Here is a 26,666-nt window from a genome sequence, read left to right as displayed (position 1 = left end):
CTTCCTTTCTTTTACCCTTGTTTTGCTGGAATTCATAAAAGGATAGGTAAGGGATAAATTTTCTGATTTCCTGCCTATCTATTTGTAACTAACTGGACTGATACTTTGGTGAGGCCTAGATTTATAGACTTACAATCATTTTCCCCCAATACTTTGATAGAACTGCCCCACTATCTTCCAGTGTAATCCAATAATGCTGTGGATGAAGGGTTAATAAAATCCTTTTCCCCTTCTGTATTTAGTTAAATCTCTAGCTCTGTTTCCCTAGTGATCTTATAAGGGTAACGTTGCTTGGCAACACTGCTTATGATAAAGGGATCGCCTGACTGATAAACTGTCTATGGACTGGGAGATTTATAATTATCTTATAGGAAGCCATCGCTTTGGGTTTCCTGAGGGTAGTGACTCATATAACTGGACCAAGTTTCTTGCAGGCACCCTGAAAAGTATGTTTCCAGAGATGGTGGCTCCTGTGGACTAGGAGGCATTTTAACCTAGGGTAGCTCCTGCACTCACAGGGTCATCTCACCTCCTTGTACCTGAGCTGAACTGCTGCATGGACTGCTGCAAGGACTCTCTCAGAAGAGAGACGCCTGAAGTTGCCCTGCTGTGTTCAGGGCACAGGTACCAGATGTGAACAATGAAAGCCTTATGAGCTGAAATGTTTAGTAGAGCCTAAAAAGACTCCGAGGTGGGAACTGCAGTTGCTAATGAGAAGTCTGATAACAGTCTAATTATCCTTCCTTTGTAGATGATCTAACTTGTTTTCTTTTGTTTCACAATGATGTATCTAGGTTGAAGTTTTTTCATCCTGCTTGGCATTCGGAGAATCTTTTCAAACTATAAACATTCATGTCTTGCTTTAGATTGAGAAAGTATTCATGTATCATTTCTTATCTAATTTCTTCTTACCTCTTTCTGAAACTCCTAATTAGGTATAATATTACTGAATACTGAATAATAATAATACTGAATTATTCTGTCACTTTTTTATCTCATTTTCTGTTTTGGACCTTCTACTCTATTTTTTGGGAGACCTCTTTGACTTTATTTTATAGCCCTTAAATTGAATTTGTAATTTCAGCAATCATAATCATAATTTTAAAAACTCATTTTGTTCTGTGATCCTTTTCTACAGCAATCTGTCCATCTATCATGAATGCAGTTTCTTCACAAATCTCTGAAAATACAAAAGCTTTCTGTGTATTTTTTTCTTCAGAATTCAGTATCTGAATTTTTTTTTTTAAAGATTAGCACCTGAGCTAACATCTGTTGCCAATCTTTTTTTTTTCATTCCTCTTCTTCTTCTCCCCAAAGCTCCCCAGTACATAGTTGTACATTCTAGTTGTTAGTGCCTCTGGTTGTGGCACGTGGGACGCCACCTCAGCATGGCCTGATGAGCAGTGCCATGTCCGTGCCCAGGATCCAAACTGGGGAAACCCTGGGCCACCAAAGCGGAACACGCGAACTTGACCACTCGGCCACAGGGCCGGCCCCGCTTTCTGTATATTTTTAATTTTTCTTCTATTTCTTGAATTTTTCATTTTCCTCTGAGATTGATTATTCAATTTCTATATTGTGGTCTCTTTGATGCTGCCAGTTTTCAGTTTGGCAATCCTTAATTGTCGATTTATATATAAAAATGCAATATTGGGTAAATAATACTAGACATCTAGTATGGGTTTTCTCCACTGCCATATATTTTCCTAGAGTTCATTTCAATACATGAATTCTGAACCTCTTAAGTAGATTTTATAGTCTTATGTGCTCATATAATATCTCCATAATGGAACACTAACTATGCCTATCAGAGAAATGAGAGGCAAAAGAGACTTCAATTTATAAACACACTATTAGAACTTACCTTACACTAATAGTAAACATTTCCAGGATATCTTTTCCTAGTAACCAGCCAACCAACATGATGATACCTGGAACAGAATCAAATTGCTATTTTTCCCTTTTATATAAAACCAGCTAGGCACAGAACAAATAGAATAGCAAGCTGAGGGCAGCCAAAAAGTCCCTTGATATAAAAGGGAAATTATATCAGATCACGATTACAAGATTTTACAAAAATCCATTAAGCCCGGAGACTAAAGTTAATACTGCTTAAAGTTAATGCTACGTATGCACACATGCACACACAGTTTTAATTTTTGCTGCCATTGCTGCTACCCATCCCTTAAAAAAATAACATCTGAGAGTTCCCAGTTTAAGAAAACATTACCAGTATTTTCATACAATGGGGGGAAAAAGAGAAGGTAGTTTAAGACATATAGGTCTTCTATTTACTATCAGCTTTGCAAAAATAAACTCTGGAACTTCTCCTGACTCCATACCAAGACATTACACATTAAAGTTCATACTGCACTGGTGGGAATGCAAACTGGTGCAGCCACTATGGAAAACAGTATGGAGATTCCTCAAAAAATTAAAAATAGAACTACCATACGATCCAGCCATCCCACTACTGGGTATTTATCCAAAGAGCTTGAAGTCAGCAATCCCAAAAGTCCTATGCACCCCAATGTTTACTGCAGCACTGTTTACAATAGCCAAGACGTGGAAGCAACCTAAGTGTCCAGCAACAGACGAATGGATAAAGACGATGTGGTACATATATACAATGGAATACTACTCAGCTGCAAAACAGAACAAAATCATTCCATTTGCAATAACATGCATGGACCTTGAGAGAATTATGTTAAGTGAAATAAGCCAGCGAGAGAAGGATAATCTGTGTATGACTCCACTCATATGAGGAACTTAAAATTATGGACTAAGAACAGTTTAGTGGATACCAGGGGAAAGGTGAGGTGGAGAGTGCGCACAAAGGGTGAAGTGGTACACCTACAACATGACTGACAAACATTAATGTACAACTGAAATTTCACAAGATTGTAACCTATCAATAACTCAATAAAAAAATAAATAAAAAAAATAAACTTCATACTGCAAACGAAGTAGTTACTTAGGACTTGGCTCAGAGTGCTGTATCTTAGTTAAGACATCTAAACCTACATTAGCATTTAAAAAAATACAACTTCTATGGCATTTAAAAATAAAAAAATCAATTAACATAAACCAAACAACTGATTCCATACTCTCTGCTTTATTTAACCTTTATCTTTGAAAAGATGGAGAGCAATCAGTGCAACACTAATTTTGTGAGGAAAAACTCAGTATCATCAGTTTTAATAAAACAAAGCAACTTCAAGATTGTATTCTCCATCAATAAGGACATGTATAACAAGGTTTTTCTTTATCTTTCTATAACTACAAAATAATGATCCAGATTTCAGCGCTCTAAGATCCCATTCCAAATACCATCCTGACAAAAGAAATTACATCCAGTGAATTATACCAGGGGACTCCTGCATGCTTCTGTAACAGTTTGCTGGAACACAGCCACACCCATTTGTTTGTGTATTGTCTATGGTTGCTTTTGTGCTGATGGCAGAGTTGAGTATTTCCAACAGAGACTGCAAGGACCAAAGGCTAAAATATTTATTATCTGGCCCTTTGCCCAAAAAAAGTGTCTGCTGACCCCTGATTTTGATTTTGACCCTTATCTTATTCTATTTATTATCCTAACAAGAAAAATTATGTTCAATGCATTATTATATGAAAACTAGAATCATAGAGTTGAAACATCTTTTTATCACTAAATTCAAGATGGTTTCACGGTACAGTGTTAATATAAACTGGAAAGATTTAATTGGCTAAATACCCTTCAATTTATCAAATTCATTTATAAATTCTAGAAAATAAATAGTAATAATCAAATGAAGGAAGTTATGAGAACATACACACCAGTTAAAAAGAGAAACAAATACCTTCCTATCTTCTACTTTATGCTTACGATAAAGAGAGACAGAACAAAAGAATTAATATTTAAAGAATTATTTCACTGAATTATTAAAGAAAGAAATAATTATGCATAGCAGAAATATTGCTTTAAAATCACATTATTGATTTTAAAACATTAAGCTAGCAAGAACAATTAAAATGGCATAACAAAGAATTTGAGAAAAGGGGAAAAGACTCCAAAATTGATGCAAGTGTTTAATGTATGATAAAGATGTCATTTCAACTCAGTGAATAAAGAATAGACTATAGAATTGCCGGTACTAGAATAATTAACTTTTGATTAAAAAGTCATAACTCTACCTTAAGCCTTGTACTAGAATGAATTCTAAATAATATAGTAAAATAAAGTGTCAAAAATAAAAACTAATGTAGTAGAATGATGTTCAAATAAATATACTTATAAACATTTTCCCAACATGGAGTTGGAAGAGTCTTTATGAACAGAATAAACAAAGAAAACGTAAGTGCAGAGATTGTCAATAGGAAGGGCAAGAGGACGTTTCAGTTACTCACATCTCCCACCTTCCTACCAAGTGTATTATATATCCACCAAAGGCAATTTAAAAATTGAGGGGAAAAAATACTCCTAACTTAAACAAGAGGATTGCTATCCTAATTATACAAAGAGCTGTTACCAATCTGAGTCAAGCCATAAGAGAAGGGACAAAAGAAACAGATTGACAGGTCATAAAATAAAACAGAAAGGACCAACACACACACGACAGAGTGTTCAGTTTCTCTAATAATGAATTGTGAAATAAAATAATGAGAAGTCTTTTATTCATCTGTTAAGTTAATGGCAGCAAAGTTGGCAAGGGTGCTGGAAGAGAGACATTTTTGCCTTGCTGATGAAGGGTACTACTTGGCAATATGAAACAAAACACTTTAAAGCATACCAAAAATTTAGAAATTACATGGATTCTCTTTGACTCAATAATTTTAAGAATTTATCCTAAGGAAATGAGGGGTATTTACAGTAAGATACATGCACTGAAGAATCATTTACATAATTAAAACAACTCAAGAAACCCACATAAATGTCTAAAAGAGGCCTGATTTATAAATATATACATATATATTCACACAATGGAATACTATACAAGCTTTAAATTTGTGAGCATCTATTTAACGAGAAGATGTTTATGATAGGATATGTGAAACAAAATAGTAGTCCATAAAACAATACTATCACATTTTGTTGTACAAAGATAAATACTAAGATGTTTACAGAAACCTGTTTGATTACAGGAATTACATGGAGCTCTATTTCATCTTTGTAGAAAAGGACAACGCCTGTGGGTTAGTTTTATAATTTAAAAAAAGTAGTAGTAAGCTAAAAAATAAATAATTATTTAAATCAATAAATAAATTATGTTTGTATCTAACCTCTCCCTTCCCACTCAAAAAAGAAAACCTAAGTAATCATATGACATATACATACTCACTCTTCTCTTACCTATTATACCAAAGGAGTAAAAGGAAAGCTGTTTTCCTAAGAGGTCCATGCTCTTCTGCAGAGGGGTTTTTGGCGCCTTGACAAATTGGAGAAGAGTGTCACCACAATTAGCTAAATGTATATGCTACATGCCAGGGACTCTGCTAAGTGCTTAACATCCCCATGACATACACAGTTCTCCCTTCAGATAAATACCGCCCCCCTCACTGAGGAAACTGAGGCTTAGACTTTAGAAAGTCTGTTTATCTGAAAAGGTCCATGTTCCTATGCCTGTCTTTGAGGAGAAATCTATTCTCCCCATCAGCTTCTCCGGGACTTCACTGCCACCAGCTGCCGTCACTTTTCCAATCTTTCTCCTTTCTGTATCCACAAACACGCTTGTAATCTGTCTTTTCATCCTCTTGGCTCCCTGATCCGCTAAATCCCTTCTCTGGTGGTCCCTTCACTGCCAAGCTTCTTGGAATGGTTTTCTACGTGATCATCCTAGAATCTTGGCAGATTACCTGAGAAATCCAGACAACTTGGGGAGAATATCACATTTGTAGAATGCAACTTCTTTTTTATATATAAGAAAGTATTTTAAATGAGAGAACTAATCTTCAATATCCTTAAACAAGGGTATCATCCAGGTTATCTTACTTTGCAATCTTTTTTCCCATTACTCGGAATTGCGTAAACTTGGGAATTTTGGTTGAGGACATGTTCTGAGGTACAAATATACTATTTAGTAATGTCTAAAATTAATATGATAAAGCTAGTTTCTAAAAAGAATAAGCCCTATAAATAATTGACTATACCTTTTTTCTCCTAAAATATTAAACAAATATCAAAAGTTTTCAAATATTAACAATGTCAATTCAAGCCCCCTCTAATTACAGGCTTTCCAATTATGTTTTTAAGCACAGACAACTGAATGATATTCTGAATAAAATATTACTTTTCATAGTACATAAAATAATCCACTAACATTCTCTTTTCTTCTACTTATAACGGAGAATTTCAGATTTGAAACTAAGTACTCACTTCCTCTGCCTGCATCATTTTAAAAACCTCTCCAAATTCAGAATTTTCTCCTGTTCCAATGACAATACCCTAAAGGGAAAAACAGGAAAATATATTTACATTCAAATGGAATCCTCTCTCTCAACCAAAACTACATAAACTCTTCATTAGCTTTCACCAACGCATTGGCCACAGTCAAGATGTCTGACATACACATTCAGAGTTCCCTTAGCAAATTTCCTTTTGATCTTATTAAAGATCATTAGTATTTACGGCTTAGGTTACAAACCTTGAAAACAAACATTTCATTAAACTTAATACTGACTCAATTCTGAGGCTCATTTTTTGTCTATATTAATATTTCTGAAATTTGAATCTGTGTTATACTCAATAGAAACATTTAATGTAGTTTATTTTCCTCCTTCAAATGCTACTGAATGCTGCCTTTTATATTTGGGGAATATTAGAATCCAGAAAAAAAAATCTGAAATCAATTAGTAGGTGAATGAAATGTAGGCAGAATATTATAGCCAGTATCCTATCAACTGAATTAAAGTTTTATTTAACCAGTTATGAACATATCCACGAGCCACTGTTTCTATCCAAAACAAGAACAGGTAGTGAGGACTATGCTGTTAAAGGATCCATTATCGGGTAAATGGGAGAACTACGGACATATTATACCTCAGGGACACAGCTTCCCCTCAGACTCACAAATACCCGCCAAGGGTTAGGCTCAATTCTGTCACTTCTTTGTCATATATTTTGAAAAGATCCACTTAAATTAGCAAAAAAGAACCGAGAAAATGGTTGAAAACAAAGGAACTGTTATTTTCAAAACAAGAAAAAAATTACCTTTGCTTTGCCACATCTGACCAGTGTTCCCATGAAGGCAATGTTACTTCTTGATGCAAGATCTCCATTAGTTGCAGCCGGCTGAGGAGCCGTCACTTTAGAACAAGGTGTTGTCTCTCCTGTCAAACTGGACTCATCAATGGAAAGATCCACAGCCTTGGAGGACATAAAGCATTCCATTAAGTTCAAGTGTGAAGACTCTGTGCTGACGTTTAGTGTCTAAAGAGTCTGTAAATGCCACTTCTCCCTCAAATATCCCCTATTAATTACTCAAATCTTTTATCACATCCACTACTCTAAGACAGAAGACAGGAATAAGGACAACAATATTTAAAAATGAAGTCAACAAAATCTGACATGCAGAGTAGAGTGCTAAACCATTAAAGAAGATTAGCCTAAATTTCAAAACACAACTAGGAAAAAGACGACACTAGACGAGACAATCATTATCTGGCGAAAACTCAACTCTCACAACAAATTATTTTTTCCTAATTTTGCCATGACCTAAAGTTCTGAAAATGTGTTTGGCAGATTAAAACCAACCATAAAAGAAAGAGAAATATAAACAATAAAAGGTACTGAAAAAGAAATCACTTCATCATTTTGGGCTCAATTTTCATGAAATTTTTCTTGCTACACATCCCTACATTTCCCAAATGTATGTTAAGCAAGAATCAAAAATGTATATAAATGTTTCCATGCAGATCATGACTATCATCCTTTCTTTCAGCTCTGCAACAGAGTTCAACTCCGACGGTTTCACTCCTAACACAATTTAGTCACCTGCCCAAGCATGGAAAAAAAAAATCATCATTTTACATGTGGAAAACACTGTAAATGTAATCTGGCTCTGTTTCTGAAAGTATGGCCCACAGAACAATAGTTTCAAGGATGTTAAGAGGCATTGTGTGTAACGTGATAGATAGATGATTCACACACACACACACACACACACACACACACACACACACACACACACACATATACATGGAAAGGGTACTATGGTAAAGTAAGTCTTGGAAATACTGAGTTAAGAGTTAAACAGTTTCCCCTACTGCAGTGCTTCTCAAAACTTTCAATATACTAGTGTGAATCACCTCAACAAGAGTACAGATACAGCAGGGGTTGTTAAAGTGTGGTCCCAGCAGGACTAGCAGAACTAATATCACCTCAACCACCTCAGAACTTGTTAGAAATTCACTGCCCTACCTCAAACAAGGAGGTAGGGAGGGTAAACTGAAGAGATTGTATTTACAAGTCCTCCAGGTGATTCTGATGTATACTTAAGTTTGAGAATCAATGGAACAGTGCTTTCCAAACTTCTTTGATCCACTTTATTCCAGAAGCTCTTATCCAAGAGTCTTTAGGACACCCTTTGGGAAACTAGCACTAGTTCATGTTTTTACTCACTTTACAGGTTCACTTACCCAACAAACATTTACTGACTACCTTAACTATGTACCAGGCACTGGGCTAGATCCTGGAAAGGAAACAAGATAAGGAAAATGAAGCTAGAGCAGGTAACGCTATTATACGCAGAGCTGGAGTTCTCACTATGCCTCTTGACTGACAGGTCATGTCTAAACTTTAAACCTTGTTTTTCTTTTTTTTCATTGCGGGGGGTGGAGGGGAAAGGGAAAAGTAATAAATGTCATCTTGTGAAATGATTCATTTTTTATGAGCATAAATACTTTAAAAAAAATCTCAGAAAATTATTAAAAATTGATTCATGGATTCTTTCTCCCCATCTACTCAATAAAACTATGTTTTAATTTGACCAATACCATTGATTCATTCACTTAAGTATTTATTAATTCTTATAATGTGACAGGTCCAGTTCTACATCACACAAAGTAGGAATCAGCAGTAAACAAAACAAAGTTCCTGCCCTCAGCTATTATTCCAATGGGAAAGTAATTTGGAAAATAAAAAAATAAAGAAGAGTATATAATATAATGCCTGGTGGTGGGGAGAAAAGGCATGATAAGGATGGAGAGTGACATTTTAGGTAGAAGAGAGAACATCTCTCAAACGTAGATGTCCCTTTTGCAAAGCCCTGATTGACCTGAGGACCCCAAGGCTGGACCATAATTAGGGAGAAAGGATTCCAGGGAAAGGGAGCAAAAAGTACAAAGCCCATAGGGGCAGGAACCTGCGTGGCAAGTTCCTGTGTTAGGCAGCCACATAATCTTGCAAATATAACTAAGAGTTTATAACATTAGGGGCCGGCCCAGTAGTGCAGCATTTAAGTTCACACGTTCCACTTAGGCGGCCCAAGGTTCGCTGGTTCAGATCCAGGGTGCGTTCATGGCACTGCTTATCAAGCCATGCTGTGGCAGGCATCCCACGTATAAAGTAGAGGAAGACGGGCACAGATGTTAGCTCAGGGTCAGACTTCCTTAGCAAAAAGAGGAGGATTGGCAGCAGATGTTAGCTCAGGGCTAATCTTCCTCAAAAGAAAAAAAAGGAGTTTATAACATTAGATCATAAAGCTTAAAAATGTTCAGAACGAAGGGGGTTGGGCTGGTGGTGTAGTGGTTAAGTTCGCATGCTCTGCTTCAGTGGCCTGGGGTTTGCAGGTTTGGTCCTGGGTGCAGACCTAGCACTGCTCATCGAGCCAAACTGTGGTGGCACCCCACATAAAACAGAGGAAGACTGGCACAGACGTTAGCTCAGGACTAATCTTCCTCAAGCAAAACAAGAGGAAGATTGACAACGGATGTTAGCTCACTGTGAATCTTCCTCACCAAAAAACAAAAACAAAAACAGGCTTATAAAAAATATTTCTTAAAACACAGATCAACAGTCCTTTACTTTTTAAAAGGCTTCCCATTTCATATAATTTGTATACAAAGACAAGCCAGGTAAATGTGAGTTCATTACCTCAACTCAACTACAAGTTAAAAAAAAAAAATCTGCCATATTCAAAAGCAATAGAATTTCTCAATATTCAAGGAATATTATTTATTTGACTTTTCTTTCCAAATTAATCTTAGGACTATATAATTTTTCACACTAACACATTTATTACCAAGGTAAGAAAAAAAGTTAGGTCTTTTTTCAAAGATGATATTACTACTAAAACTAATCAGGTGACATTTCACTGTGCACTATCTGTTAGGCACTATGCTACATACCTATGCTAAGTTATCTACTGACAACTACTTAGCCACTAACAACTCCAATGAGGCAAGTACTATCACTATTAGCCCTATTTTACAGATAGTTTGAAAGGTTATGTAGGGGCCAGCCCCATGGCCGAGTGGTTAAGTTCGTGCATTCTGCTTCAGCGGCCTGAGGTTTCACTGGTTCAGATCCTGGGTGCAGACATGGCACTGCTCGTCAGGCTATGCTGAGGCTGCATCCCAGATAGCACAACCAGAGGCAGTCACATCTAGAATATACAACTATGTACTCTGGGCTTTGGGGAGAAGAAGATAAAAAAAAAGATTGGCAACAGATGTTAGCTCAGATGTCAATCTTTAAAAGATTTTTTTTTAATTTAAAAAAAAAGAAAGGTTATGTAACTCACCCAACATCAACATCACTTAGATAGTAAGCTATGGAGGTGACCCAACACTGACTAACTCCTGATTCCTCTTAATAATTTAGAGGATCAATTTGCAAATTATTTCTCCTCCCCAATTTTGTAACTACTTCTAGGAGAAGACAATAAGCAAAGATATATTTAAAATTTATATATTGTTCTGAATCAAAAAGTCAACAGAAAGGTTTTTTTTAATCTAGTAAGCTCTTCGTTACAAAAACCAGAACTGCATGTAATCTTCTGAGCTCTTAATTAGAAAAGAGACCTGCTGATATTTAAAAGCAAACAAAAACTTGTATACATCTACAGAACTCTTCTCTGAGAAGGGTGAAATTTACGTTTTCCCATTGCACTTTTTACTTTGAATGTCAACCTTAAACACAGATAAACACTAACATTAGCTGGTTGTCTATAGGGATAAGGAGTAAAAAAATAATCTTTATTTTAATTTTTTTTTTTTGAGGAAGATTAGCCCTGAGCTAATTACTGACACTCCTCCTCTTTTTGCTGAGGAAGCCTGGCCCTGAGCTAACATCTGTGCCCATCTTCCTCTATTTTATATGTGGGATGCCTACCACAGCATGGCATGCCAAGCGGTGCCATGTCCGCACGCAGGATCCAAACCAGCAAACCCGGGGCCTCTGAGAGGCGGAACGTGCAAACTTAACTGCTGCACCATGGGGCCGGCCCCTAATCTGACTTTTTAAAAACAGAGGAAAAGCATAGATTTATTGACTCACTCAGTGACCCAGCTATTCAGTGTCAGCCTTAGCAGTACAAGAACCATGTAAGAGAGTAAGAATTTTTGTTCAAATCAGGTCTTTCTATAAAAAAGAGGCACATATTTTCAGCACCAACAGCCATCAGCCTTGTCTACCATACAAACTGATGCAGAAGAAAAAGTCTTTGGACCCTTGTCCTTTTGTTCTATGTAGTTATATATTCGTAAAACTCAAATTATCAAAAGTATGTTATCGATGAAATATGTCTAAATCATACAATGAAGCAAACTGCATAGATCTCAACTGCCTGTTGAGCAAGAATATTTTCTAAGTTACAAGTGATTTTCTCTGAATGGTGACTGCAAGAGTTTTCCCAGGAAGCAGTTTTGAGAAAGTGAGAAGAAGGAAGGCATTTCTAAGACAGGTGGTGTCTAACAAATTAGGCAAACCTACTACAGTTTAACAAAGTCACAATTTAATTCATCTGAGAACAAAGATATTAGAGTCATTTATCCACTGCAACCATGAGAGACAGAAAGGTAGGATAAAATGAAGTCAAAGAATCAGCCAGCTCCATGCCTTCGAGCCAAAAGTTTAAATATTAAACCTTCAGAAAAAGCTATTACTCTACAGGGAAACTGATTCTCTTTCTCTTCATTCTTCCTCAGGCACTCTAGCGAAGGTGTAAAATAAGACACAACACAGTTCAAAAATCAGAATATAAATAAGAATCCAGATGCATACATTATCCACAATCTGAATATTTAACACCTACAGAATAAAAATGGTTGAAAAAATTCACAGGATTATTCCTATAAAACATTAGGCAGAAAAAAAGTAAATGCCAAAGTCAAAAAGGTTTCCTGAAAAGCACAAGTGACTGCTTAAAAAAATTACAGCTAATATGGAACTGGCAGCTACAAAAAAGTTCTCAGACTAAAGCGCAGCTTGGGGGCTGGCCCAGTGGCACAGCGGTTAAGTGCGCACGTTCTGCTTTGGCGGCCCAGGGTTCTCCGGTTCGGATCCCAGGTGCAGACACGGCACCGCTTGCCAAGCCATGCTGTTGTAGGCGTCCCACATATAAAGTACAGGAAGATGGGCACAGATGTTAGCTCAGGGCCAGTCTTCCTCAGAAAAAACAGGAGGATTGGCAACAGTTAGCTCAGGGCTAATCTTCCTCAAAAAAAAAAAAAGAGCAGCTTGGTATACTGTATGATGTTATGTTAAGTCAATCACCTGTCTAGTCTCAAATTAAAAGCATTTCAGAAATGGATTTCTTTCCCCAGAAAGGAATCTTCAAAAATATTTATCTGCAGCTGTCTGAGCAGGATAAAATTTCTTACTTCTGCTCTCAAAAATTAAGATTCCTCTTATGGTTTACTCAAATGAAGGAAAATGTAATTAAGAATTCTTCATGAGCTCTACCTTATTAAAAATCAAAGCCCAACCAACGAAGTGTTATAAACTACTGAAAAGGCTACATGCAATGCCTTTTCCCCCATGGTAAATGCTTGCATGAATTTTTAACTTTCTGACTCAAGTGCACAGATTCAACTTGATCAAGCTGCCAATAATTTAAGGGCCAGGATTTGGTTAACGATGATTTCCACTGTATTTCACTATGACTGTTCAAAGAAACCACATTTCAAAAATGGATCCTACTTTTGCAACAGTCCTTTCCTACCAATACGAACGAAAATCTTAAAACAAGGACACTAAGTATCACTTCTAACCTGCCTATATTGTCTTTTTAAATTCAGGTGACTTAGTGAGAAAAAGTAGTTCTTTCTCTTCAGCATTTTAAACATGAATAGCATTCCTCAGCTCACACTGCTTTTTAACCAGGGAACTATAAAAATCAGACAACAAACACTAAACAGATTCAAGCTTATACAATCTAAGAGAACAAACACTCCCAATGCTCTAAATATGGAGGGGTTTTCTGAACTGTATAATGATAAAACTATTACAGAAATATACATCCTTTCCAAAGTCAAACACGAGTAATTACATCAAACAGTTTTTAGTGAATAGGAATGTTTTTAAATTCCACAAATATACCATACATCGTCTTCAACATTCTAATCAACTTCTTTCAAAAGCCAATTTAAAATCTCTACATCCTAAAACGTTTGTAAATTGCTTTTTACAAGTCTGTACATAAGTTTAATAATTCAGACACTTTTAAACGTGAAGTTTCAGTAATGACTCATAGTAAGAGGGGGAACAACATACTATAAATCAATTTATCAAATTCAATTACCAGAAAAATACATTGAAGTCAATATAAAAACTTGCAACTCACAAGTGACATCAGTGTCATGGCAGAATGAGCTTTCCCAGTAATCTCTCCCCTCCACCATACAATGAAAAAGATATTCATACTCCAACAGAAGACATAAAAACACAACAGAAAAAACGTCATGAGCCCCACGAAGCCATACAACGCAGGGCAGAGAGGCTGGAGCCCCCCTCGGAGGAGGAACAGGGTAAGAGAAAAGTTTGCTCCCTCACCAAAAGACTAGAATCTGGGACTGCGGGCAGCCTCCAAGAGGGAAGGAACAGGGGAGGGGACATCCGTTCACAGGAACATCAAAGGTCCCTGAGGGCCGCTGCAGCCTAGGTGAAAGCCCCTACCAAGGTGAAAGTTAACACGGGGGTGACATCATCAAGTCAACACCCCAGGAGAGCAGGTATCGAGGGCAGAGCAAGAAAACCCCAAGAGCATGCAGAAGAAAGTGGCCCCCCCACCCACCGCCTCCCCCCCACAGCACTGGCTCCAGTGCCTGGGATCCCAGTGGAATACAGAGTGCTCAGAATATGCAGTTCTTGACCCCCATCCAGTGGCAACAGGTGGTAAGTGTGACCAAAAATACCATGATGCGCAATAACAGAGCCACGCCCTCAAGTAGTATCAAGAATTATATTAAATCTCTAGACCAGAGAAAAAAATGACAAGTACCCAGAAGTCACTCCTGATGACACAGACATACATAATCTAAATGACAGAGAATTCAAAATAGCTATCATCAGAAAAGTCAACAAGGGGCCAGCCCTGTGGTACAGCAGTTAAGTTAGCATGTTCTGCTTCGGGTTCTTCAGTTCAGATTCTGGGTGCAGACCTACACACCTCTTGTCAAGCTATGCTATGGCAGGCGTCTGACATATATATAAAGTAGAGGAAGATGGACACAGATGTTAGTTCAAGGCCAGTCTTCTCCAGTAAAAAGAGGAGGATTGGCAGCAGATGTTAGCTCAGGGCTAATCTTCCTCAGAAAAAAGTGAAAATAAAAAAAAATAGAAAATAAAAAAAAATTCAACAAGTTGAAAGAGAATATACAGAAACAATTCAACGAGTTCAGGAGCTACTTCACAAAAGAGATTGAAACTATAAAGAAGAACCAATCAGAAATACTGTAGATGAAAGACACAATGTTGGAGATAAAACAAAATATGGATTCTCTAAATGCTGCAGCAGACACCATAGAGGGGTGTATCACCATAACTGAAGACAGACATGTTAAAATGCTCCAGATAGAGGAGGAGAGACAACTAAGACTAAAAAGAAACAAAGAAATTGTCTGAGAAATATCTGACAATTAGGAAATGCAACGTAAGAATTACAGGTATTCAAGAGAGAGAAGAGAAGGAGAAAGGAGCAGAAAGCTTGTTCAAAGAAATAATAGCAGAGAACTTCCCAAACTCAGGGAAGGAGATGGAAGTCCATGTGGAAAAGGCTACCAATTCTCCTAAATATGTGAATGTAAAAAGACCTACTGCAAGGCCTACAGTAGTGAAACTGGCAAAAGCGAATGACAAAGAAAAAAATACTAAGGGCAGCAAGGCAGAAGAAAATAACCTACAAAGGAACTCCTAGCAGGCTTTTAGCAAATTCCTCTGCAGAAACCTTACAGGCTAGGAGAGACTGGAATGACATATTTAAATCTTTGAAGGACAAAAACTTTCAGCCAAGAATACTCTACCCAGCAAAAATATCCTTCAGATATGACGGAGAAATAAAAACTTCCCCAGATAAACAAAAGCTAAGGGAGTTTGTAGCCACGAGATGCCCCCCTTCCCCACCTTGTGACAAGAAATCCTCAAGAAGGCCCTCATACCTGAAAAAAAAGGGAGAAAGGGGTTACAAAGCACGGAGTAAGGACATAAGTAGGTAGACAAAAATCAGAAAACTATAGTTATCCATCACAAGTTAGCAAATACTCAAGAAGAACATTAAAGATCAGGAGAAAGAAAACACCAAAAACAAAGATAATCTTGTAATTTTAATCACAAACTCACAACACAAGATGGAATAAGACGTGAGAAAAACAGCTGAGGAGGGGAAGAGGAAAGGGACTGAATCAGTTTAGTCTAAGGAAATAAGAGGCCATCAGGAAATGGACAACTTATACACGAGATTCTGAATACAAACCTCAGGGGAACCACTAAACAAAAAAGCAGGAAAGAGACACAAATAATAAAAAAGGAGAAAACAAAGAAACATAACATAAAAAACTACATAACTCAATTTGTAGACCAAAATACACAGGACGAGAAACAAAGGAAATGCAGGAGAACTGGAAAACAAGTGATAAAATGGCAGCATTAAGTGCTCATATATCGATAATCAACCTAAAGGTAAATGGGTTGAATTCTCCAATAAAAAGACACAGAGTGTCAAGATGGATTAAAGAACAAGACCCAACAATACGCTGCCTCCAGGAAACACGTCTCAGTTCCAAGGAAACACATCTCAGCTCCAACGAGAAACACAGACTCAGAGTGAAGGGATGGAAGACGATACTCCAAGCTAATGGCAAACAAAAGAAAGAAGGTGTCGCAATACTTCTATCAGACAAAGTAGACCTCAAGATAAGAAAGGTAAAGAGACAATGAGGGGCAGTGTATAATGATTAAAGGGACACTCCACCAACAAGACATAACCTTGTAAATAAATATCTATGCACCCAACAGAGAAGCACCAAAGTACATAAAGAAACTATTAACAAATCTAAAAGAAGACATTAATAATAACACAGTCAGGGACCTCAACACTCCACTCACATCAATGGATAGATCATCCAGATAGACAATCAATAAGGAAACAGTGGAATTACATGAAAAGCTGGAACAGTTGGACCTAATAGACATATGCAAAACCCTCCATCCAAAAACAGCAAAATACACATTCTTCTCAAGTGTGCACAGCACATTCTCAAGGATAGACCATATGCTGGAAAACAAAGCAAGCCTCAATAAGTTTAAGAAGATTGAAACAATAACAAGCATCTTTTCTGATCACAATGCTATGAAGCTAGAAATTAACTACAAGAAAAAAGTTGAGGAAGGGACAAAGATGTCCAGACTAAACAATATGCTATTGAACCACCAATGGATCACTGATTAAAGCAGAAGTCAAAAAATATCTGGAGACAAATGAAAATGAAAACATACCATACCAACTCATATGGGATGCAGCAAAAGCCATATTAAGAGGGAAATTCATCACAACACAGGTTCACCTTAACAAACAACAAAAAGCCCAAATAAGCAATCTCAAACTACATCTAATTGAATTAGAAAAAGAAGAACAAAGCCCAAAGTCAGCAGAAGGAGAGAAGTAATAAAAATCAGAGCAGAAATAAATGCTATTGAAGCAAAAAAGGCAGCAGAAAGGATCAATGAAACAAAGAGCTGGATCTTTGAGAAGATAAATAAAATTGGCAAACCCCTAGCCAGATTTACAAAAAAAAAAAAAAAAACCCACAAACTAGTAGGTGGGGACAACAGAATAAGAAGCTGACTACCACTCTAAGGAATTTTTACTGTTTCTCATTAAAACTTCAGACTCATTAAAACTTTGGACTCCTTAGCACAATCCATTTCCCATAAAAGAAGTGCACAGGCAGTTAGTCTGCCTGGGAAACAGCAGCAAAGTAAAATGCTGGCATGGCTCTGCAGATGGCCAAACCTGCTTAAAAAAACAACTTACAACTCAGGAGTAATGCCACAGAAAATAGTGAAGTAGGGCACCCAAAGAACTTATTCCTCCACTAAAACAATCATAAGCTAGCAAAAACTGAGAGAATCAACTCTGGAATCAAAAACTTAAAGCAACCACAGAGTGCTTAATGAAGAAAAAGGCAACTCAATTTTGGTTAAAAAAAGCATTGTGGCATTCTTGTTTACTGCCTCCTATTCCCTGTTCCTCAGAGAAGCAGCAGCGGCTATGAGGATGGAAGCTTGTGTTTCTGGTACAGCTTACTGGTAGTCAGGGGGCAACATGGACCTCATTCTTTTTTTTTTTTTAAATTGGCACCTGAGCTAACATCTGTTGCCAATCTTCTTTTTTTTTCCTCCTCCTCCTTCTTCTCCCCAAAGCCCCCAGTACATAGTTGTATGTTCTAGTTGCAGGTCCTTCTGTTGTGCTATGTGGGATGCCGCCTCAGCATGGCCTAATGAGCAATGACATCCCCACACTCAGGATCTGAACCAGCAAAACCCTCAACTGCCAAAGCGGAGCATGCAAACTTAATCACTTGGCCACAGGGCCAGCCCCTGGACCTCATTCTTAAAATACTACAGTTGTGTACTGACCAGTGTGGCAGTTCACTGAGGGACTGGTACAGAGGCTGACCTTTATTTCACACCCCAACCCCATCCCAGCTAGAGGGACAGAGAAGAGCACAAGCAACAGACACACTCAAAGACTGAGAAGGAAGGCTGAAGTGGAAGTTTCTTGAAGGAATAAGGGCTTGGAAGGGCCACCTTATACACCAGGGAAGACAGAGTGCAAAACGTATGCCCAGAACCAGATGCATGCTCAGAAAAGACCTGAGAGGACTGGAGGTTTGCACCTCTGGCAGATCTGTGGGTTTGGTGCAAGCAGGAGGTGAAAGTGAAAGCAACATTGTAGGGAGCCTAGCTCAGTGTTGAAGAAGTGCCCCAGCTCAGAGACAAACTGCAAAGACCAGGAGAGTGGCATTTATTTTTTTCCTTTCTGGCTCCAGATGGATAAGGCTGAATGCTGAAAAAATGAAAAAGAAACTTCAGTGACCACACACAACAAGGAATACAATCTTTGCAAAAATAATTTCGAAAAGTCACTAAACAGAATGGACTACTGCAGCCCTCAACAACCAAAAACAACAAATCCTGAGAAAAGGCAGAATCTGATGTACAGAATCATGACATCATAATATTCAAAACACCCAGTTTTCAACAAAAAATACAGAGAAACAAGAAAGTACAACCCATTCATAGGAAAAAATTAACTGATAGAAACTGTCCCTGAGAAAGACCAGACATTGAACCTAGTAGAAAGACTTTAAATTAACTGTCAAATACAATCAATGAACTGAAGGAAACCATGGATGAAGAACCAAAGGAAATCAGGGAAGGAATTAATGAACAAAAAGAGGGTATCAATACAGAGAAAGAAATTATAAAAAGGAAACAAATAGAAATCCTGATGCTGAAAAGCACAATAACTGAAATGAAAAGTTCACTAGAAGGGTTCAATAGCAGATCTGAACAAGGACGAAAAAAAGTGAGAAAACTTGAAGACAGGATGATTGAAATTAACCAGTCTGAAGGGTAGAGTAAAAAAGAGAATGAAGAAAAGTGAACAGTGCCTAGTACCTGTGGAGTACCACAGAAAATACTAATATAAGCATTGTGAGAGTCTCAGAAGAAAAAAAAATAGAAATGGGCAGAAAGAATATCTGAAGAGATAATGGATGAAAACTTCCCAAATTTAATCAAAGTCATGAATCTATACATAAAGAAGCTCAATAATTTCCAAATAGGATAAACTCAGACATTTACAGTGAGACATTATAATCAAACTGCTGAAAGACAAAGAGACAGAATCTTGAAGCAACTCATCACATAAAAGGGATCCTCAATAAGAACAGCAGCCATTTCTTATCAGAAACCATGGAGCATAGGACCAGTATAATGACATATTTAAAATGCTGAAAGAAAAAAAAAATGTCAGAGAATTCTATATCCAGCAAAAATATTTTTCATACATGAAGGAAAAATTAAGAGATTCCCATTTAAACAAAAGCTAAGAGAATTCATTGCTGATGGAAATGCTGAAAGAGTCTTTTGAGCTGAAATAAAAGGAGTAGAAAGTAACTCAAAGCTATATGAAGAAATAAAGAATTTCAGTAAAGGTAAATACATAGGTATATATAAGTGCCTGCATTATTGTATTTTGAGTTTGTAACTCCTCTGTTTTTCCTATATGACTTAAAAAACAAATATATAAAATACTCATAAATCTATGTTAATAGGCATACAATGTATAAAGATATAATTTGTGACAACAACATGAAGGTAGTGGGAAAAGTGAGCTGTACAGGAGCCAAGTTTTGGTATGCTATTGAAGTAAAGCTGGTAGCAATTCAAACTGCACTATTATAAATTTAGGATGTTAACTGTAATCCTTACCATAACCACTAAGAAAATAAATAAAAGATACAGAGAAAAGGGAATTGAGGAGGTAATCAAAGAAAACTTTAAAAAAAGAAAATCAAACACAAAAAAGGAGAGATTGGAGGAATTGAGGAACATAAAATATATAACACATAGAGAAAACAAATAGCAAAATGGCACAGAAAGTCCTTCTCTACCAGTAATCACTTTAAATGTGAACAGATTTACAATTGTGATATATGCATATAAGGGAATACTATTTGGCAATAAAAAGCAATGAAGTACTGATACATACTACAAATAGATAAACCTTGAAAACATTGTTAACTGAAAGAAGCCAGACACAAAAGATTACATAGTATATAATGTCACTTATACAAAATGTCCACAATAGGCACATGGATACAGAGAGAGCAGGCAGATTCCTGCCTGCTAGCCTGTAGGGCAGAGGAAAAGAGGTCACGTTTAGTGACTACTAAAACGTGAGAGCTTTCTTTTCAGAATGCTAAGAACATTCTACAATTAGACTCTGGTGATGGTTGCACAATTCTGAATATACCAAAAACCAGTGAATGGTACATTTTAAATGTGTAAATTGTTTGGAATGTAAATTATATCTCAATAAAGCTGTTTCTTTAAAAAGATATTTTTATATGTGGTGGATGGGCCGGCACTTTTGGCAGGGACTAAGAGCTAGTTAGGAATGCAGACTCTCAGCCTCACCCCAGGCATGCCAAAACAGAATCCACATGATTACTCTGCGCATTAAAAGTTAGCATACATTGCCCTAGGGCAACTCTATGTCACAGTGAAAAAACTGTGGCCTGCAAATAGTAAGAGGCTTGCCTGAGCTCACATGGTCCATTCATTCATAAGCAGACACGTTTTACTCTTTGAATCACAGTTGTTTGCAAGATGGTTTCTCCTAGGAGAAAGGGCACAAACTGTGTCTTTTTTACTTCCTAGCCCTGAAGCCTGGTATGGTGCTCTATACATGGTACTCAAATATTTACTGAATGGCTAAAATGACTTCTAAGACAGACTGATTTCCAAAGAGAGGAATTACATTTTGCCTAAATTAGTTTCATCACCAAAATAACCAAATTTAAAATATCACTACATGCTTATATTCTAACAAATGTTTGAAAAGATTCCTTTTTGAAAAAACATAGTAAACCAAATCAGAATCTGAGTTTTGCCAGAATATCAAGTTTTTCACTGAGTAAATGGAAAATATATTTTGTAACTCGGGAGGTTAGAAAGCTCTAACACAGAAAGATAGCTCCACTAATGGAGCTACTTAACACAGAGGAAGATGCTTGCTAGTGGTTCTTAACAAGAGTGGGCACAAATGTGAGCCTTAAAGAAGGGAAAAGAATGCCTAAGTGAGGTTTCAGAGAGACTGTCTCTAACTTCTTCAGTTGGTAGGTAGCCAAAGTAGATCTGTGCTTGTTCAACCACACCGATCATTATCTTTGGTTTTTACTCTCTGAGAACTAAGGAACAGGAAGGAACAACCCTAAAGACACCAAAAACTACTCACTGAGGCAACTACTATCCTTTAACAAAGTACATGGATCGTGAGGTAAAAAGGCTCACTCTGTAATGCCAACTGGCTTGTTCTAAGTTTGGACTTCTGAGCCTGGCCCCAGTAGACCTTGACTTCCAGTGGAGATAATCTTTCTGCCCAGATTTAAATGGTCTGATAATCTAGCATCATAAAAATGGCTAATTCTTGGCTCTCACCAAATAAGTGGTAGTTCTCTAAAGGAAGTTTGATACATTTAGAAAATTACTATATCAAAATTCGGTTAAAAAAAAAAAAGATGGTGCTTGTACTCAATGTCTACATCTTGAAGAGATTCACAGAATGACATGGACTAACCCTAAGCACATGAGCCACAAAAGAAAGTGTCAATGGGATTAATCATTTAGAACTCCAAGTGAAAGAAAATCTTGCTAGATTTCAGGCAACGTTTTGGGCTTAGTTAGAAAGTTATAGCTGAGAGAGGTAAAATATTTTCAACAGACAAAAGAAATTCTCTCTTCCTCTGACTCTTACATTGTTTTCTCTTTCAAAGAATTCTTGTTCAAACATTGCTCTAGACTTTATCTGGAACAATATGGAAAATATTCTGTGTTTCCAAAAAGGCAAAATGTACTGTTATGCAGCTACACAGTCTATAAGACTGCTTCACCTAAAGTCACTGCCTGACTATATGCTGGCCGCCACCATTAGCTGGCCAATGGTGCCTGTTCTCAAATACTATTAAAGTGAAAATAAAAATCCTCAAGAAAAAAACTGGAAAACATGTCCATAGCTCAAGTCCTCTAAGTTTTTACTATCTCAGCTGCACTAGTGACTCTAAACTAGTAAGGTCACTGCCACCAACACATATTGGCTCACTCCTTGGCTATGAAAAACTAACTCAGGCAAGAAAACAAAATAAAGAATTCCTTAAGTTGTCAATATTAATAGTCTTTAAAAAGTGTTTACAAATGACAGTCTCAGGTTGCTATGGACTGAATTGTGTCCCCCTAAAATTCATGTTGAAGCCCTAATCTCCAATATGATGGTAATCAGAGATGGGGCCTTGGGAAGCCATTAAGGTTAGATAAGGTCATGTGGGTGAGGCCTTTATAATGAGATTAGTGGCTTCATAAGAAGAGGAAGAGAGATCACTCTCTCTGCTATATGAGACACAGGAAGAAGGCTGCAAGCTAAGAGAGCCCTCACCAGAAACCAAACTCTGCAGATCCTGACTGTGGACTTCCCAGGCCCCAGAACTGTAAGAAATAAATGTCTGTTGTTTAAGCCACTCAGTCTATGCTATTTTATTATAGCAGCCGGAGCTGACTTAAGACACAGTCTATGAACATATAATAACAGAAAAAAGTTCTACAGCAGTCAAGTTACTGAACGTGATGAAAGGATACTACTGAAGGCCCAGACAAGATTTACAGCCAAAATCTGAACCACTGAAATTTATGACAGGAACCCTAGAGTTGCAGCATGACAATGTTAAAATGGCAACCTTGGCCTTGGGCCAAATCCACAAGAAGAGAACTATACCGCAGAAGTCCAGGGCCTTGTTTTTTCTAAAGTGAAATCCAAATGCTTTGTTTGTGAGAAATTAATAATATCCCAAGGCTAACTGAGGAATTTTCTGTTTCCCTTACATCCTAATCAAGAGTATATTTTAGGCAGGTACATCAAATGACCAGCTCGCCTTACAAAATCATCCAGTACTCCAATAAGCCAATTTAATTCTAAAAAGCTAGCAGCTTCTGTGTCCAGAAGAGAAATCAAGCTTATCAGCCTTATTATGTCTCAAGTCAGTATATTTAAATCTAGAGGCAGCACGAAATCTTTTAGGAAAGTTACCTCAATCTACTGTCAAAGTAGTTGCACAAGCTTGCTCAAGGTACCAGGTAGCAGGTAAAACGAATAGGATAGGAAAGTGATAGAGAAATCAAAGATGTTCAACTATACATGTAAAACTGGATTAACTAGAACAAAATCAACCTAATTACAGCACTGCAGAATAAAACAACCTAATTAAGTGTCTGAAAAGTTAACAAGTAGGGGGAAAACAAGAACTAAATAAAATACTTCACAAAGCATATGCTTCTAATTTTTATAGCATCAAGCTTTAAAAGGTCAAAAATTTCCTTACTGAACTCAGAGTAAATCTTCAATATATATTTGCTGAGTGAATAAAATATACACTAGTCCAATACTCTGACAAATTTTTTCCTATTAGCACGTGAACTTTGAGAAAATTAATTCTACCTGGTCTGCAGTATTTTGTTATAGTATCCAAACAGATTAAGACACCAAACTTACCTCAAACAAGCGTAAGTCAGCAGGAACTCTGTCCCCAACAGAAAGGCAAACTGTATCACCTGGAACCAAGTCTCGTGCAAGCGTATGTTCCAATTTTCCTTCACGCACACTGTAACACGAAACAGAAACAACCACGGCTGAGAAAAGAAAGCCATGCCACTTATTTAACAAAATTCTTTCCAGTGGGGTTGCCTGAGGGAAAATATATTGCATTCTTACACTTCTAAGGAGATAAGTCAAATATAAGAATGAAGAAAAGGATTATTTTTGTGGTCTTGGTAACTAAGAAGCTCAGATGACAAAACAGCGTTGGAAAAACTGACCAGTTGTTCAGAGGTAAAATGTGAAGACTTGAAGCACCGTTTTGAATCATCTGGGTCTGTGCGACTGTGCAACACTGCACCGACAACAGAGCCTGGCACAGTCATACACAAAACAATTTCTCTTGAGTAAATCCACGTCTCAAGAATCTCAAAATCAGGGGCCGGCTCCGTGGCCGAGTGGTTAAGTTCACAAGCTCCACTCCGGCGGCCCAGGGTTCGGATCCTGGGCGCGGACATGGCACCCCTCGTCAGGCCATGTTGAGGTGGCGTCCCACATGCCACAACTAGAAGGACCTGCAACTAAGATACACAACTATGTACAGTGGGGGTTTGGGAAATAAAGCAGAAAAAAAAAAAAAGATTGGCAACAGTTGTTAGCCTAGGTGCCAATCTTAAAAAAGAAATAAAAAACAAAAAAGAATCTCAAAATCAGAACTTTAAACTTTTAACAGTACAACTTACCACACTAAATAGAGTATTAATTTTTCATGTCAGATTAATGGTTTCTACCTTATGTTTAGACAAATCTGGGGCCACAATGTATTTTGTACTAGTCATATTCATTTCTGTTTTTAAGAGTAGAAATTCGTATCAGAAACAAGGATCATACCAATGGCATTCTGGTGGCATAAGTTTACTCAGTTCTTCAAGAGATTTTTCTGAACGATATTCCTATTTAAAAAGAAAAGGCACAAACATAAAGAAATGCAAATACATATGCTCCTATAAATATATTCCGTGTAGAGTTAAATATTGATCTCAATCATTATTTAAAAATTTCCCCCAATTCTTACCTTTTCCTTTACTTACACTTACATTTCTATACATAAAAGCTTGTCCCTTATTAAATAATGTTAAATTATAGTGACCAAACAATTTGATAATTAAATATTCCCAATTTCGCATTTTAATATTCAATGTGCAACCTAAGGTCACGTTATTTATAATAAAATGAAGAAAATTGATTCGTGTGTCCAAAGGGTACATAATTTTCAGTCATTAAAAGTAAACATCAGGGGCCAGCCCAGTGACACAGTGGTTAAGTTCGCACACTCCACTTCGGCAGCCCGGGTTTTGCCAGTTCAGATCCCAGGCATGGAACCTATGTACCACTTATCAAGCCATGCTGTGGCAGGCATCCCACATATAAAAATAGAGGAAGATGAGCACGGTTGTTAGCTCAGGGCCAACCTTCCCCAGGAAAAAAAAAAAAAGAGGAGGATTGGCAGGGGGTGTTAGCTCACAGCTAATCTTTCTCAAAAAAAGAAAAATAATTAAGATAATTTTCACTTAGTGTTTAATGATCAAAGAAGTCAAAGACAATTAATAGCAGGCAACATTTGCTTTGAGGACTTAAGCCCATGCTAAATGCAAAGGTTTTATGGCGTAAGTTTGCTTGGAAAGAACAGACATTAAACAGAGAGTTTACTAACACAGAGATGTGGTTGGCCTTACCTTGATGGACACCTTTCCCATCACCCTGAACTACCCAAAAAGGGAAATTCTAAAGAGCCCTAACTCTGTCATGCTCCAGCCTTCTTCCATCCATATAATCATAGCTAAGGGTCAGAGACAGCTTCACTCACTATTTAGTCCATGTCTCCATGGGGCAGTTTTGCTTCACGAAACATGACCTATTTTTGTCTCATGTCTGCACTAAAATCTTTTGATCTAAGGTTAAAAAGGGAAAAGAGGGAGTAGTGGAAGTGTAAGTTGGAAAGTGTTTTAAAATGACTGCAGTGCTAATACTAATCAAAATTTCACACTCACAATCTTTTTCAGACAAAATGCAAAGCCATTTAAGAATAACTTAGAACTAAATCAGTCTTTACTTAAGCGAGAGGAACAAATGTGAGAGTAAGGTAAATCTATAAATAGAAAAATTACAAGACATCCCTTCCCCAAACATACCAAGGATATTAAGGAATTCGGAAGTTTTGGTTAGAAAACATTCACCAAACCTAGATGCTAGTAATAAATGACACAGAAGCTGCCCAATCTTTACCTCCCTCTCCAGACTTCTTAGCCTTTACTTCCTACAACTACAAAGGTGCTTCTACATCAAAATGACCATTTAACACACCACCAAAAACCTGACAGCATCACTAATGAACGCCTAAAAGTTATGTTTTAAATTTACTGTAAGGTGGTATCAATATATGACTATCTAGAACAATTAGCTATTTTCATGTCTGCGAAGGTACATAATTGGATGACAAATGGACACTAGAATGAGATAGGGAAAATAAAGGCACATAGAAATATGAAAAGAATATAAAAAGCACTCTTCTCCTAAAACACAGGTAAAAACATAAATACTAAATAATGATAAAGCATTAAAAATTTCTGATAGATTTTTTGTAGAGTTTTTTGACAAAGCATTATGGTAAGTTCAACTGATAGTAAATAGGATCTTTTTTAAAAGTTTTTAATTGCAGTTTATAGACTGTTTTGTTGGTTTCATAGGCACACTTGGGGAAAGGGCTCACCTCTGTACAAGAAACCAGACCTAGCAATCTGAAACTGGGCTTTTCACAAATGTTTTGATTCTTTCTTGAGTTTTCCATCAAATGAACCTCTTACAAAGATATTTAGCAGA

General features: G+C 37.1%; 1 protein-coding gene across 10 annotated transcripts in view; it reads right to left on the bottom strand.

Annotated features, from left to right (window-relative positions):
- The window catches only part of ATP2C1 (ATPase secretory pathway Ca2+ transporting 1), a 146,900-nt gene that overhangs the window by 50,796 nt on the left and 69,438 nt on the right, over positions 1–26,666 (bottom strand). For all 10 annotated transcript variants that reach the window (XM_070493151.1, XM_044754759.2, XM_070493154.1 and 7 more), the window contains 6 exons: positions 24,678–24,739; positions 23,745–23,853; positions 7,187–7,342; positions 6,353–6,421; positions 5,330–5,405; positions 1,865–1,931 (listed from right to left, as the gene is read on the bottom strand). In XM_070493151.1, the coding sequence (XP_070349252.1) occupies positions 1,865–1,931; positions 5,330–5,405; positions 6,353–6,421; positions 7,187–7,342; positions 23,745–23,853; positions 24,678–24,739 (539 nt within the window). The remainder of the gene's footprint in view (positions 1–1,864; positions 1,932–5,329; positions 5,406–6,352; positions 6,422–7,186; positions 7,343–23,744; positions 23,854–24,677; positions 24,740–26,666) is intronic.

This window comes from Equus asinus, chromosome 21 (genome assembly GCF_041296235.1).
Source record: "Equus asinus isolate D_3611 breed Donkey chromosome 21, EquAss-T2T_v2, whole genome shotgun sequence".
Taxonomy (NCBI): domain Eukaryota; kingdom Metazoa; phylum Chordata; class Mammalia; order Perissodactyla; family Equidae; genus Equus; species Equus asinus.
This window is presented reverse-complemented; position numbering and strand designations above follow the sequence as displayed.